The 12,997-nt window shown below is 46.5% G+C and overlaps 1 protein-coding gene across 1 annotated transcript; it reads right to left on the bottom strand.

Moving 5' to 3' along the window:
- RBP7 (retinol binding protein 7) lies at window positions 1-12,004 on the bottom strand. Its single transcript, XM_069477320.1, has 4 exons — window positions 11,901-12,004; window positions 2,612-2,790; window positions 2,391-2,492; window positions 1-242 (listed from the first exon to the last, which is right to left on the bottom strand). Exons 1-4 carry the CDS (start codon window positions 11,971-11,973, stop codon window positions 192-194), a joined length of 405 nt encoding a protein of 134 aa, XP_069333421.1. The 5' UTR covers window positions 11,974-12,004; the 3' UTR covers window positions 1-191.
- Window positions 12,005-12,997: the final 993 nt, after the last annotated feature.

Genomic DNA, 12,997 nt, shown 5'->3' with positions numbered 1-12,997 from the left:
GTCATTTGGACAGGTTTATTGGAGGTGAGCAGCTTCCCCACAGTCCAGATGACTTCTGGTACACACTGTGTGACATCTCTCCATCCGCAAGGCCCCCCATCACCAAACTGGGGCAGATTAACTCCTGTTCATTCTGCGATGTGGTTCAGCATTAAGCTGCAGCCACAAGTGGGCTCCGCTGTTGGGTCGGATTAGGCTCTCTGGAACGTCTGCTTGCACACTTGACCTTCGCAGAACATCTCCTAGGGAAAAGGAAGAAGGGAAGAAGAAAGAAAATGAGTCAGCCTGTCGTCTGCTTTTACTCTCAACACTTCTGACACCCAACACGTGGTGTCCTTCCCAGCCCCACTTCCCCAACTCTGACGCAGAGTGTCCCATGATTCGGTTCTGGCACTGACTACCCCGAGTTAGCACAGCTCCCACAGGTTAAGAGCTCAGTGTCACAACACTGCCCCCAATTTCAGGCACCAGTCGCAAGGCCTGGGCCTCCTGTACTTCTGACTGACCAGCTACAAATCAGGGTTTCCCACAACTCTGTCCTCAAGTTTGATAATTTCCTAGAATGGCTGACAGAACTCAGAAAGGCCCTTTACTTGCCGTTACCAGTTTATTATAAAGTATACAATTCAGGAACAGCCAGACGGAAGGAATGCACAGGGCAAAGTATGGGAGGTGGGCAGGTCCCAGCACCTCAACGTCCTCACCAGTGTGGCAACTCTCCAAACCCTATTGTTTAGGTGGTTTTATGACGGTGTCATCCCATCGGCATGATCGATTAAATCATTGACCATTCGTGGTCAGCTCAATCTCCAGCCTCTCTTTCCTCCCCAGAGCCAGAGGTGGACTGAAAGTCTCAACCCTCCAATCCTGCCTCCATTTCTCTGGTGTCTAGCCCCCATCCTGACGCTACCGAGGGGCCCTCAGCTGTCAGTCATCTCTTCAGCATACAGAAGACACTCTTACTACTCTGGAGCTCTGTGCCAAGAGCCCAGGACAAAGACCAAATGTATATGTATATTGATTGAGATGGGATCTTGCTGTGGTGCCCTGGCTAGAGTGCAGTGGTGTCATAGTAGCTCACTACAACCTCAAATTCCTGGGCTCAACCGATTCTCCTGCCTCAGCCTCCTGAATAGCTGGGACTACAGGCGTGTGCCACCACGCCCAGCTAATTTTTCTATTTTTAGTAGAGATGGGGTCTTGCTCTTGCTTTTTCTCAGGCTGGTCTCGAACTCCTGGCCTCAAGCGATCTTCACACCTTGGCTTCCCAGAGTGCTAGGATTAAAGGCTTGAGGCACTGCCTCGTATTTTGAACATTATCTCTTACAGCCAACTAATCTGAATCCTCAAACATATTTGTATTTTCTTTGCAATTCCATATGACATTTTTGTAAGGGCAAGTTTCTTGCTTTGTTTTTGTCAGAAGAGTATGAGATTTGTCAATCTAGAATCATAATATCTTCAATGCCTTTGTAATTCAAGGCCACCCAGACCCAACTTCAAGCTAAGTGTTCTAATTTTGTTTCCTTGGGTCTCACCTAGATTTCACACACACACAGTGAGACCAAAAGGCGCAGAGTTGCCAGCCCACATTCTTTTCAGACCTGGATTTGAATTTCCACTCTGCAGCTTTGCAGAATTTCAAAATTTCGGTTTTTTCATTTGTAAGTGGGAACAATAGTGCCCCTTTCCCAGGATTGTGATGAAGACTAAATGAGATAATGCACTCAAAGGATTTAGCACAGTAATTGAGCACAAAATCATCACTTAAAATAGGTAAGCTATTATAATAAATATGGCAGGAAGGAATTCTCATTTTTAAAACCATGAATAAATTTTAAGGTACAGTTTTATACCTTCTAAATTATATTTTAGAATTATTGATTAGTGCTGGTAGCATAGTACATTACACCCTTTTGGATGTAAGGCATCCAGGTAGCAAAGAGGCAATGATACGTGTGCCTTTGACAACGGCGATCCCATCTGTGAATTCATCCTAAGGGAATAAATCTACAGATGCAAAAAGCTCTATGTATGCGAGTTTAAGCACTAGCAGAAAACACCCTGAAACACTGTTTCTGGACACCTGGACACTTACATTAAGGAAATATATTACGAAAATAACAGTTCATCAGCATGCTGGAATATTTATGCAGCCAGTTTGCTATCCTATTTTATACATTCAATAAATATGTGGTGAATGCAACAGGAAAATTGTTTAGAAACCTGGAAAATGCTTTTAGATTAAATGAAAAGGCAGAATATTCTGGCAGAGATACAAAAGTAACATGCAAAACTGAAAACAGTTGAGTTGATTACTGATCATGGCCTCTTGACATTTCCTTTAATATTGTGTCATCATTAAAAATAAGAAAAAATTTGGCACGTACCAGATGGAGCTTGTTCCCTTCGATCCAGTGAGTCCAGCCTCTGTTCTGCTTTTCCCCCTTCTGGACACAGGTGAGTCTGTCATTATCCCAGATGACCAAGCTCTGCGGGAGGGAGAGGAGGAAACGTTGGTTTGCTCTGGCGGGATCCTCAAGTATGACTACAGCAAACGCCAAGTTAACCTTGCAAAATTTAGAGCCTATGTTATTACTTTAATTTTTACCTTGCATTTTCTGTTATCCAGGCCTTTGTTATCTTCATCAAATTCTTCTCCAACTTTAAATTTAACAAGGTAGTTCCTTAGGCTGCTGCACGTGTGGATGGTAAAAGAATCGCCATTCTGCTCAATTACTTTCTGTGGCTTCAGCATCTTGGCTATCTTACGAGTAGCAAAGTCAATACCTTAAAAATAATTTTTAAAAAAATCTGAACGTTGACTGGAGATGCAAAAGTTAAGAATTTGGTAGCTGTTCTCGAAATCATTGCATTTGATGGCGAGTGTTTTTGTGCAATGTTGTTTGATGCCAAATTGAGATCCACGGGCAAAGCCATCCTGGCAAATATCCACGCAGAGCCTGATTACAAAGCTTGCACAGCTTCAGGAAAGACTCATCAGTCTGGCTGTGCCTTAGGTAATGGACGTGAAGCTGAGCATGGCAGAGTCAGTTCTGAGAATCCCCCCAGAGGCTGAGAAGGGGACGGGGCTCAGGTCCCCACCGCAGCCTCAATCGCAACTCTGCCCTTTTTCTGCTTCACGTATTTATACTTCAAATTAAGACAGCATTTGAACAGTTTCCCAACAGCAACATTGAAAAAAAAAAAAAAAAAAACTCAAAAAACCCACTGCACTCCTGCATATACTACTATATACTTAGAAATCTTTAATTAGCTTTAAAGAAGAGTCACACGTGAAAACATGGAATGCTAAGATGGGGCCTTTGGAATCCCAGTTCCACTTAGCAATTTTGAGCACATTATGTAGCTAGACATAAGCATTGCTGTTTTAAATAGGGTGGCCCGGCGACGTTTCAGCAGGAAGCTGAAGGAGGGGAGGAAGTGAGCCCTGAAGATTTCTGGGGAAAGAGTTTCAGGAAGAAGTCACAGGCAGCCTCCGAGGAAGGGTGTGCCGGTGTGTTCCAGGAACTCGGAGGAGCCTGGGGTGGCTGCAGCAGAATGAAAGCGGAGGCGGGGAAGGAAGGAAAGGAGTTAGAGATGAGATGTGAGCTACTGGGCTTTAACCCAGAGCAAGACGGAGTGAAATGGGAGTCCCGGAGAGTTCAGAGCAGGTGACGTGACCTAAGTGGCAGGCGGCCAAAACACAGACACTTGCTCATCACCCTGGCCATGCCCGTGAACCTTAGGGGAATGGTTCTCCCATTTACTGTCCTGTCATGGAAAAGAAAGACCCAGGAATCTTCATTTCAGAGACTTTCGTGCCTCGCTGCAGGTTGTTTGGTCCCAGGGTTGATCCCCAGTTCGAGGTGTTCACCTAGCAGATTCGTGTTTCCCGGGCGTGGACAGCCACGCACAGCCAGCTGTGCTTCCCTCGGCCTCGCATCTCCGTTTCCAGTCTAGGAAACCTGGCCAAGCACTGAGCAGCTCATCTTCCAGCCCCTTCTGTTTCTAAGCTCAACAATAGTGTGAATGTCCTTATCTTGAAGAACAGGAATTGATAGTAGGAAAATGTGTGCTCTCTTTGATTCTAACTGATGCTCTTTGCTTCTGTGACTGTGCTTGCTTTTAGTTGTTTGATAAATATAGTTAATCAAAATGAAAAACAGGGATAAGAGCAAAGGTAACTCCATGATAGGCTAGGCTTCCTGGATGTGAGAAGCTAACAGCCTAGTTCTGCTTCTGTATATATGGCTTGCTGGCTTGGTGCTTAGCGTAAGTGGAGCCATGGCAGGCTTCACTAAAGTAAAGGAAAACAAGGCCCCGGGGAGGTAACGGCAAGTTACTTCCTGATAAAGGGCTGGAGAGTCCAGGGGCCTCCAACCAACTAAGTAGATAAGAAGGGCAAGACATGATCAGCGCATGAACGGCTTGTGCAGGGCGTGTGTTCCCAGTATCGCTTGTAACCAAAAACTAGAAGGTATGCAACAACAGCCCCTGCCCCCGCCCCCCTCCGTCGGAGACCCTCCTCTTCCCCTAAATGACGTTAACTACAACTGGCGCCAGCGCGAAAAGCCCGAAGCTTAGAGTCAACCAATCAGGAGCCAACGCGATCAGCCACTTCTAAAAGAACAAATAAACTAAAGGGGGATGGAGTGCAGACCAGTATGTCATGTGCAGACTAGTGTGTCGTGTGCAGACTAGTGTTTCCTGTGCAGACTAACGTGTCGTGTGCAGACTAGTGTGTCGTGTGCAGACTAACGTGTCATGTGAAAACTAGCATACAGAAAAGTATACAAGCTTAACCTTTAGCCCAGGGCGGGGTCCTGGTTCATGGAGAGGCCACTGCGTTGGCGCTCTGGGACTTGGACCCTAGCTCGAGCTGGCCAATAAACTCCTTTGCCTTTTGCAGCCTCGGTGACTCTGCCTCTCTGTTCCTGGGGCCGAGGGGAACCGGTTCTAACAATCTTAAGAAAAAGGGTTTTTGTTTTTTTTCAAAGCTAGAACTCCAGTATTTAGTTTGAGATGCAAATGATCCAGGCTTTACTGGTTTTCACCAATGTCTAATTTTTTTTATTTTTATTTTTTTGAGACAGAGTCTCGCTCTGTTGCCCGGGCTAGAGTGCTGTGGCATCAGCCTAGCTCACAGCAACCTCAAACTTCTGGGCTCAAGCGATCCTTCTGCCTCAGCCTCCCAAGTAGCTGGGACTACAGGCATGTGCCACCATGCCCGGCTAATTTTTTCTATATATTTTTACCTGTCCAGGTCATTTCTTTCTATTTTTTGTAGAGACGAGGTCTTGCTCTTGCTCAGGCCGGTCTCGAACTCCTGACCTCGAGTGATCTTCCTGCCTCGGCCTCCCAGAGTGCTAGGATTACAGGCATGAGCCACCGCGCCCGGCCAACAATGTCTAATTATTGAGACTAAATCCTTAAGATAGTTTCCCATTATTAATATGACCAAGCCAAACTTAAAATAGTTACTACTGACTTTGCTTAAACCCTACTATGTCAGTGGAACAAAACCCAACAAGAACAAATTCAGACTAACAACAACTTTACATCAGTTATGCTTTTAAAGTCTGAGGGGATTTGTTGTTAGTAAATTTATAATTTGTACTACCATTTTGTAACATCGTCACTTTACAGATTTGCTGTTGCAAGGCTGGCCTCTTTAGAAATCAAAATTTACTTTGAATTAGCATAAGTTCTGGTCAATTTTCTATCAGGTCCACACTTACTAGGACCTCAGTGGCCCAAATGGCTTTATTCCATAAGGCTCTTACCCAGGTCAGACCCTGCTTTCTCATGCCACTAGACTGTGCTAAGCAGGAAACAAGACATTCGAGCAGGAAGGAGGAGGCAGTGTGACGAACCTTCTACTGCAAGTACATGAGCCTATACGAGTTACGGCAGGATTCAAAGAAGTCCACACATATACTTATCCAAGCTTCAAATGTTCGTGTTAACCTCTAATTCCAAAGCCACTTCTAATCTCGAGGCAATGTGGGCCTTGGAGGCAAGAGGGTTTGGCTTCAAACCCCAGTTTGTGCGGTGACCTGGGGCAAGTTGGTAACACCACCACCTGGGCCACTTGGCCAACATCTGTGGGCACTTACACAGGGCTCCTCCCTGCCTGGAGCACTGCACCCTGGGTCTCTCTGGCTACCGTGGGGTGCACCAGGAAATCTCCAATTGCAGGCCAGCTCCTCCAAGTAAGCTCTTCTTTGTCCAAAGGACAAGTTACCTTTCTTCTCCCTGCAGTTTGGCAGAAGCTGGGTGAGAATGACATCAGAGGCATGTTGGGGAGCCGCAGGATCAGTTCCTAAACACTACTTTTTAGACAAGAGGGAGAACTTTCCCGCCCTCAAATGAGATGCCAGCTGGGGCACATCGCAAGGCGTGTTGCTGGTGCTCTCTGATGTACTGAGCCTTAGCATTACTGCTCACCGGCATCCACCTCACTTCTCCTTTTGAAAAAGAGGCCATAACTTAGTATTGTCCCAGACCGTAGCGTTTCAAGATCTAAGTAGTGTGAAAATAAGTATAATTTAAAAGCTTTTGGAACTCCCCAAACACTTTGAGCCTTGAGAGAGGTGTGACTGTGATCTGAGTCACATATGGTTACAACGTCTGCTTCTCAGGTTATAGATTAACTTGCTTTCTTAATTTTCTCATTCTGTGCAATGACTAGAGGGAATTAAATGACATCAGGGACAAAAACTTTCTGCCTTCTTAATTATTAAGAATGACCCTTTTGGTAACTTCCTATTTATTGTCCTGCTTTGCTTAGACCTGATGGCAGAAAACACATGACTATTACACCCTCAGTAAAAAATGTTATAAACACTTCCCAAACCCTTCCCAAAATGAAACACGGCCTACAACCAATCAAGTTGTTGTAACTATGCACCACCCTTGCATAAAAACTGCTGTAACCCTGCTAAGAACTCCTCTGTCTCTGTCTATAGTAATGAAACCTTAACTTCCCCATTTCAGAACACTGACTTTAGAGTTAGTGTTTCTGTTGGGCTATTCTCAAACTTTGCACTTGAATAAACTCTCTTTAAATTAGATTCTGGGCCGGGCTCGGTGGCTCACACCTGTAATCCTAGCACTCTGGGAGGCAGAGGCTGGAGGATCGCTCGAGGTCAGGAGTTCGAGACCAGCCTGATCAAGAGCAAGACACCGTCTCTACTAAAAATAGAAAGAAATTATCTGGCCAGGACATGCCACCCCAAAATATGGCACCTTGGCATTTGAGGGAACAGCAGAAGCAGGAAGGTCACTCTCTAACCTTCAACCACCCTTCTCCCATGAAGCAGGCCAGAAAAGAATTCTCTGACATTCCTCTGATGTAGGTTATAAGACCCTCATATCAGAGGTGCCCTCCCTACACCTGGAGGGAAAAACACTCTTATCTCTGAAGACATAGGGACTCGGTGAAGAATCTAAACAAACAGGCCTTGCTAAGTTCCCCCAGTCTAAGACCATTAGATCATACACCTTTGTCCAATCATACTTCTCGACAACTATCCACTTCTTCATCAAACTGAACATAAAAGTACACAACTTTCCATGTTTCTTTGGGTCTTCATTTCTGAAAGCTCCCATGTCATGTAAAATTTATATTAAATAATTTGCATGTTTTTCCTTTGTTAATCTGTCTTCTGTTATAGGTGCTTTAGCCATGAACCTAGTGATGGGTGAGGATGAAATCTTTTTTCCCCTACACAATCAAAATTGATCTTCCAGGTTCCAGTACGAAAATCTATCCTTACATAAAAGAAAAAGAAGCTAAATTCTGAATAATTCTAAAACTCCATGGCTCACTTATTGTTTGAGTCAATATTGTAATTTTAAAAATAATACCTTTAGGCCGGGTGCGGTGGCTCACGCCTGTAATCCTAGCACTCTGGGAGGCCGAGGTGGGCGAATCGTTTGAGCTCAGGAGTTCGAGACCAGCCTGAGCAAGAGCGAGACCCCATTTCTACTAAAAATAGAAAGAAATTATATAGACAGCTAAAAATATATATAGAAAAAATTAGCCGGGCATGGTGGCGCATGCCTGTAGTCCCAGCTACTCGGGAGGCTGAGACAGGAGGATCCTTTGAGCCCAGGAGTTTGAGGTTGCTGTGAGCTAGGCTGACGCCACGGCACTCACTCTAGCCTGGGCAACAGAGTGAGACTCTGTCTCAAAAAAAAAATAAAATAAAATAAAATAAAAAAATAAAAATAATACCTTTAATAAAGATAAAGAATTTTCATACTTCCTCGTTATTTAGATAATGTGCCTCTACGAATCCCATAATTGCTTTTTAAACTGAGAAGCCCTGCTTTGTATGCTCGTGAACTTTATGTAGGTTGTCACACTGCCCTAACTTCTTAAAATATTAGGTGCTAGTACTTTAAGTTGATGAATATTTAATACCTAGAATTACAGGTTTCCATTATCTACCCTTATCTAAAGAACAGCACTTTCTCCCTATACTTAATCACATCCTAACCCTGTAAGACATCTTCTATCACTTACTTTTTCCTCCTTCAATTTAAGTGTATTAAATGCCGAGTGTGCACAAAGCTCTTGAGTAGGCAAGGTTACCCACCTCTCCCCTGGATTGGGAAATCCCAAGCAGCAGACACTTTCTTTTTTTTTTTTTTTTGAGGCAGAGTGTCCTGCTCTGTCACCCTGGCTAGAGTGCTGTGGCATCAGCCTAGCTCACAGCAACCTCAAACTCCTGGGCTCAAGCGATCCTTCTGCCTCAGCCTCCCAAGTAGCTGGGACTACAGGCATGTGCCACCATGCCCGGCTAATTTTTTCTATATATTTTTAGTTGTCCAGATCATTTCTTTCTATTTTTAGTAGAGACGGGGTCTTGCTCTTGTTCAGGCTAGTCTCAAACTCCTGACCTCGAGCGATCCTCCAGCCTCAGCCTCTCCCAGAGTGCTAGGATTACAGGCGTGAGCCACCATGCCCAGCCCACAATATTTCTTAAATTTTATTTTTATTTTTATTTTATTTATTTATTTATTTATTTTTTTGAGACAGAGTCTCACTCTGTTGCCCAGGCTAGAGTGAGTGCCGTGGCGTCAGCCTAGCTCACAGCAACCTCAAACTCCTGGGCTCAAGCGATCCTCCTGTCTCAGCCTCCCGAGTAGCTGGGACTACAGGCATGCGCCACCATGCCCGGCTAATTTTTTCTATATATATTTTTAGCTGTCCATATAATTTCTTTCTATTTTTTTTTTTTAGTAGAGGTGGGGTCTCGCTCTTGCTCAGGCTGGTCTCGAACTCCTGAGCTCAAACGATCCGCCCACCTCGGCCTCCCAGAGTGCTAGGATTATAGGCGTGAGCCACCGCGCCCGGCCCTATTTCTTAAATTTTAATTTGCATGTTAATCACCTGAGAATCTGGTTAAAAGAAGATTCAGATTCAACAGATCCGGGGTGAGGCAGGAGAGCCTACATTTTTTTGTTTGTTTTTGAGAAGGGGTCTAGCTATGTTGTCCAGGCTGTTCTGGAACTCCTGGCCTCAAGCTATCCTCTCATGTAGCTGGGATTACAGGTGTCCTCTGCCACCAAGAGAGCCTGCATTTCTAAGGATCTCCTGCTGGTCCTTGAGTAACAAGATCCCAGGCTCATCTACTTGGAAGCCCCTCATACTGGGGGAAATAGGTTGTGCATTTGTTCCTTCTTTATACATGGAAGGAAGAAGAGGGTGTTTGCCACACAAATAGCAGTGTGTACCAAATTATTTTCTTCCCAGCTTGTGGGGAACAGGCAGTAGATTTTTAGGCTGATTTCGGCTACTGTGTAAAATGCTAAGAGACCCCTTGGTTTGTAATTTAGACATATTTAGAATATCAGATCTGGTTCAACCACCTTATTTAACAACGGAGAAACTAAAGGAACTCAGAGGTTATGTGACTTTGATTCTATTATGGACCATCACTCAACGTGCTAGCTACCTGAGTTTCCAGTTCTGTTCTGTTACACTAAATAGCCTCTCTATTCCAGAAATCTTTACCACATTCATATTTCTTTGGGAAAAAAGATCGCAAATAAGAGTTAATGTGTTCTCTGGATCTAGTATCTTTCTGGAACCTGAACCAAAAGTAAAAACAGGAGTTATGAGGCAAGATATTGACTCAATATTACATGGCTTGATCCTTTGTGAAATGAGTTGGATAATAAACAAGTATAAATAATATAAATAAATAGCCTGTTAGCTTCCAGGATCTAATACAATGGCAGATAATTAATAAGTTGTTATTGAAATTATGGGGGAGTATCAAACAAGAGGTCATAGCAGAGCAAACAGAAAAGGAAGACAGTGTTGGGGACAGGTGAAGGATTCCACTAATCAACATTTGAAAAGTACTAATTACAACACCCAGAAGGCTGCTTTGCCCTGATAGATCAGCTATCCAGGTGGCAAATAACACAAGATATTTTCCCACACTTGAAATGTTGATTCTGACTCCATTCCCTGCTCTATTCTCTAAGAGGTTTGCTTAAAAATCCATGGAAAGCCTTCGTGTGGTGGCCCTAGTCTGTAGTCCTAGCTACTCAGGAGGCTGATGCAGGAGGATCACCTGAGCCCAGGAGCTGGAGGCTGCAGTGAGCTATGATGATGCCACTGCTCTCCAGCCCAGGCAACAAAGTGAGACTCTGTCTCATGAAAGAAAGAAAGAAAGAAAGAAAGAAAGAAAGAAAGAAAGAAAAAGGAAGGAAGGAAGGACGGACGAACCCATGGAAATTGCCAAAAAGAAGGTACAAGACAGAATTCAAAGCCATCAGCCTGATATTTAAAGCTTTACCCTCCACACAAGTAGCAAGATACCAGCCAGAGAATCCAGGGAAGGAAACATGTGGTCACAAGTCACCATTAATCTGCGAATGGGGAGGTGAGTAAAATATCAGGACTCACTGCCTTTGGGAAAAATAAGCATTAATTCCTTCTTCTGAATAGGAAACAGAGGAAATGAAATTCAGACTGTCAGATACAGCTTGAGGAGGCGGATACTTTCCTACTTGGCGCCTGGTGTAAGAAAGGGAGGGGAGGAGCCCGCCACAGCTCAGAGAGCTTAAAAACAACCAGCGGAACCACAGACCCGTCCTTTGCAAAATGATCAAAATGGTAAATTTTGTTATGTGTATTTTACCACTATTGTTTTAAAGAGAAAAATAATCCCATGCCAGACCCTCCCCCTCAATATACAGATGGGTAAACTGAGGCCCCAAGTCGGTTAATGAGGAGGCGGCTCCGGCCTCCCCCCCAGCCTGCTCGGGTCGCCAGGCGGACGACAGCGCTGGGCACACAGTAGGTGCTCAAATCCGTCCACTCTGCAGAGTGAGGCCAAGGGCGGGCCAGGCTGGGATTGGCGCGCAGGGGCCAGGAGGCGCGTTCTCGAGGCCCCTGGGACGCGGAGGGGTGGGTGGAAAACGCGCAAAGCCTGGGGCGTGCGCCGGAGCGCGGGAATCTGCGTCCCCACCAGCTCCGGGTGCCGCTGAGGCTGCGGTGGGGACCTCGCCGCGACAGTCACCGCACGGCAGGACGTCCAGGCGGCTGCGGGCGAGGGTCCGCCTCTGCCTCCTTAGGAGTCTGCGGTGGACCCGAGCCTTGGCCACGGGGCGGGGATGGAGGGGACACAGGGGCACTAGGGGACTGGAGGCCCGCAGAGCGGGGGGCGGATGGGCTGAGAGTCGGAGGGACCGGGACCGGAAACAGGTGGACGGAGGGGCTGAGGACGGGCGGACTGGGGGCGCTGACCGACGGGGGGCCGAGGGAGGACGGAAGGACCGGGCACAGACAGACAGGCCAGGCCTGGCCGCCTCCGCCCCGACCCCAAGAGCGGCGGCGAGAACCCTTTGCGCGGCGCGGGCCCCTCCTGCCCTACCTAGGGCCAGCATGTAGCCCTCGAAGTTGTCGCTGCAGAGCAGGTTCCAGGTGCCGCTGAGGTCGGCGGGCATGGTCCGGGCCTGGCGACACACACCTGCGGGCGGGCGGGAGGCGCGGCCCCGTGGTATAAATGGGGCAGGGGCGGGGCGGGGGTGCTCGGCTTCCTCCCTCCGCCCGGCTCTGCCCACTGCGCGGGGCGGCTCCCCCCTCTCCCAGTCTAACTCTGAACACCGGCCTACCCCAGGCTGTTCTGGGCCACACTTGTTTCTCTGCCTACGTGTTAATGACCAAGGGACAGCCTTGAATCTCATGGCATTAAGAACTGTGTCAGCTTCAAATAACAATGTGCCAATAAACTCAACTCTAAGGGTCTTGATAAACAGGGGTTTGTATTTCTTTCAAGCAGTCCTGAGAGAAGCCGTTGCTGGTGATGATTCGCCTCCCCCTAACACAGAAGCGCATCTCTGCGATCCTGGTGGCCTTCCCTTGCTGCTTGTGACCTCACTGTTGCGAGCTGGCTGCTGGGTTTCCAGCCGGGACATCCGCATTCAAGGTGAGGAAGACGGTAGCACCACCTGCCATTATCCCTTCATCGGAACCATCTGATCAGCTCAAACTGTGTCAGATGCCACTTCTAACTGCAAGGGAGCCTGAGGAACCTAGTCCCCAATTCCCCTCTGCAGCAGAGAAAGGCAAAGGAGAAGGAAGTTGGGAGTGTGGGCTAACCTACAACCTTAGCCACAAACCCCGTCTATATATGCTGGCTCCAAGATTTACATGTCCATTCCAACTCCTTCCATGAGCGCCAGACTCAAATATATTAATAGCTAGCAGTTGTTGAGTGCTGTTCTATGTATATGACTGTTTGTCAAAAAATCATACTTTTCGGCTGGGCCTGGTGGCTCACACCTGTAATCCTAGCACTTTGGGAGGCCCAGGCGGTAGGATCACTCGAGGCCAGGAGTTCAAGACCAGCCTGAGCAAGAGCGAGACCCTGTCTCTACTAAAAAAAAATAGAAAGAAATTATCTGGACAACTAAAAATATATAGAAAAAAATTATCTGGGCATGGTGGTGCATGCCTGTAGTCCCAGCA

The sequence above is a fragment of the Eulemur rufifrons genome, chromosome 8, assembly GCF_041146395.1.
Source record: "Eulemur rufifrons isolate Redbay chromosome 8, OSU_ERuf_1, whole genome shotgun sequence".
NCBI lineage: Eukaryota > Metazoa > Chordata > Mammalia > Primates > Lemuridae > Eulemur > Eulemur rufifrons.
The sequence above is the reverse complement of the archived record's forward strand: the minus strand, read 5'-3'. Positions and strand labels throughout refer to the sequence as shown.

Coding starts and splice junctions, on each gene's coding strand:
- RBP7 (XM_069477320.1), bottom strand. CDS start 11,973: ATGCCCGCCGACCTCAGCGGCACCTGGAACCTGCTCTGCAGCGACAAC. Junction 2,493..2,611: donor TGGATAACAGAAAATGCAAG/GTAAAAATTAAA, acceptor TCCCTCCCGCAG/AGCTTGGTCATCTGGGATAA. Junction 243..2,390: donor AAGGGAACAAGCTCCATCTG/GTACGTGCCAAA, acceptor CCTTTTCCCTAG/GAGATGTTCTGCGAAGGTCA.